The sequence below is a fragment of the Conger conger genome, chromosome 2 (assembly GCF_963514075.1).
Source record: "Conger conger chromosome 2, fConCon1.1, whole genome shotgun sequence".
NCBI lineage: Eukaryota > Metazoa > Chordata > Actinopteri > Anguilliformes > Congridae > Conger > Conger conger.
This window is the reverse complement of record NC_083761.1, coordinates 82,745,454-82,747,953: the sequence shown is the minus strand read 5'-3', so window position 1 is coordinate 82,747,953 and position 2,500 is coordinate 82,745,454. Positions and strand designations below refer to the sequence as shown.

General features: G+C 51.8%; 2 protein-coding genes across 2 annotated transcripts in view; both read right to left on the bottom strand.

The window, feature by feature from the left end:
• Positions 1–310, bottom strand: part of LOC133118456 (protein YIPF2-like) — a 178,917-nt gene extending 178,607 nt beyond the window's left edge. Inside the window, exon 1 of the mRNA XM_061228485.1 lies at positions 306–310. The gene's annotated coding sequence lies outside the window, so the exon portion shown is untranslated. The remainder of the gene's footprint in view (positions 1–305) is intronic.
• rfx1b (regulatory factor X, 1b (influences HLA class II expression)) overlaps positions 1–2,500 on the bottom strand; it is a 34,249-nt gene that overhangs the window by 9,701 nt on the left and 22,048 nt on the right. Inside the window, 2 exon segments of the mRNA XM_061228439.1 lie at positions 93–214; positions 731–850. Of these exon segments, the coding sequence (XP_061084423.1) occupies positions 93–214; positions 731–850 (242 nt within the window).

Here is a 2,500-nt window from a genome sequence, read left to right as displayed (position 1 = left end):
AGATTAAGCACATAATCGCTTCCCCGATGTGTGTCACGATTAGATTAACCCTACAAGAGCTGGAACGTTGTGTAATCACGCCTCTCTCTTACCCAAAAACTGCTGGTACTGCTGCACCTGGGCGCTGATGTCAGAGAGGCTCCCCGTCTGCTGCTGCCCCGCCCCCAGGCTCATCCCATTGGTCATTCCCTCCACTTTGTGCACAGGCTTTAACCTGTGGGGAGGCGAGGGGGCGGGGTCAGGTAATGTGTCCGTCAAAACACAGAGAACCAGCAGCAGGCAGAGCAACACACTGAGACAGACGGGATGTACAGACCGTGACAAATTTACAGACCAAAAGACAGAGGTCTACAGACGGACGGAGCACAGGCAGGTGTACAGACACACAGACAGGTGTACAGATGCACAGGCAGGTTTACAGATGTTGCACAGGCAGGTGTACAGACACACAGGCAGGCGTACAGATGGATGGCGCACAGGCAGGTGTACAGACCCACAGGCAGGTGTACAGACAGGTGTACAGACAGAGCACAGGCAGGTGTACAGACAGGTGTACAGACAGAGCACAGGCAGGTGTACAGACAGGTGTACAGACAGGTGTACAGACAGAGCACAGGCAGGTGTCCAGACAGGTGTACAGACAGAGCACAGGCAGGTGCACAGGCAGGTGTACAGACGCACAGGCAGGTGTACAGACGCACAGTCAGGTGTACAGACGGACGGAGCACACCTGTGTTTGTGGGAGAAGGGCTGCTGTCTCATGGCCAGGTGCTGCTGGTCCTCCACCAGTCTGAGCAGGGCGGAGCCGGCCTTGATCCTCAGCCCGTAGTAGTGGTACTTAGAGTTCCCCCTGAAACACCAGAACACCCTCAACACACGGCACAACACTGCCGTCTCAACACCACAACACCCTCAACACACGGCACAACACCGCCGTCTCAACACCAGAACACCCTCAACACACGGCACAACATGGCCGTCTGAACACCACAACAGCCTCAACACACGACACAACATAGCCGTCTGAACACCACAACAGCCTCAACACGACACAACATAGCCGTCTGAACACCACAACAGCCTCAACACACGACACAACACTGCTGTCTCAACACCACAACACCCTCAACACACGGCACAACACCGCTGTCTCAACACCAGAACACCCTCAACACACGGCACAACATGGCCGTCTGAACACCACAACAGCCTCAACACACGGCACAACACCGCTGTCTCAACACCAGAACACCCTCAACACACGACACAACATAGCCGTCTGAACACCACAACAGCCTCAACACACGACACAACATGGCCGTCTCAACACCAGAACACCCTCAACACACGGCACAACATGGCCGTCTGAACACCACAACAGCCTCAACACACAGCACAACATAGCCGTCTGAACACCACAACAGCCTCAACACACAGCACAACATAGCCGTCTGAACACCACAACAGCCTCAACACACGAAACAACATGGTCGTCTCAACACCACAACAGCCTCAACACACGGCACGACACTGCTGTCTCAACACCAGAACACCCTCAACACACGGCACGACATGGCTGATAGTAAGATTTAATATCTTATTTATTTCTCTCAAGTAGAAAATATTAGCTGAAAGGGACTTTTTGCTTGACATGAGAAATTCTCCCCCCCATTACAGAATCTTGAAATGAGTCAACCTTGCTCACCACATTGGCAACCTTGCTGTCTCATTTAGAGAATTGAAAATGAGAAGTGCATTTTTTCCACTAGCCGCGTGTAGTTGAAGACCTCCAGGGAACTGAAGTACTGCTTCTGTGCTTTTTGCGTGTGAGCATTAGGTAATCAGGAAACCTTGTTCGTCTATCAGCTGTTGTAGATTTGTTCGTTGAATTGCCGTGTTAGTTAGACCAGGTGTGTCACATTTTGTTATTAGTCAGCAAATTTAGTGTGTTTTTCACCAGCCGCCGGCAGTTTCGCTTGCTACGGTTATTCTGATTAGGTGATCAGAATCAGTTAGATACTTTGGACGCTGCAATTGTTAGGATAATTATTAGATGGCTAGTTTGCATTAGTAATTAGCAGTTTATATAGGCGTGCTCAGAGCGACGCTAGCGTCACTCCCTCCCATTTTGGAATGGTATGGTGTGTCAGTACCCCATTACGATCTGCTCTCTCCCCATTACAGTCTGCTCTCTCCCCATTACAGTCTGCTCTCTCCCCATTACGGTCTGCTCTCTCCCCATTACAGTCTGCTCTCTCCCCATTACAGTCTGCTCTCTCCCCTTCAGAACGCGCTTCCAGCGACGTGGCCCTCCACGGCGACGGAACCCCACCAACCTCTGCTACCCCTCACTGACCCCCTGTGACAACTTCACAGTAGCAGGGGTTGCTATGGAACTGCCAGTCTGCCACACGGAAGGCTGACTTCATTACTGGTTATGCCTCCCTCCTGTCCCTACAGTTCCTTGCCCTCACCGAGACCTGGATTACACCAGAGAACA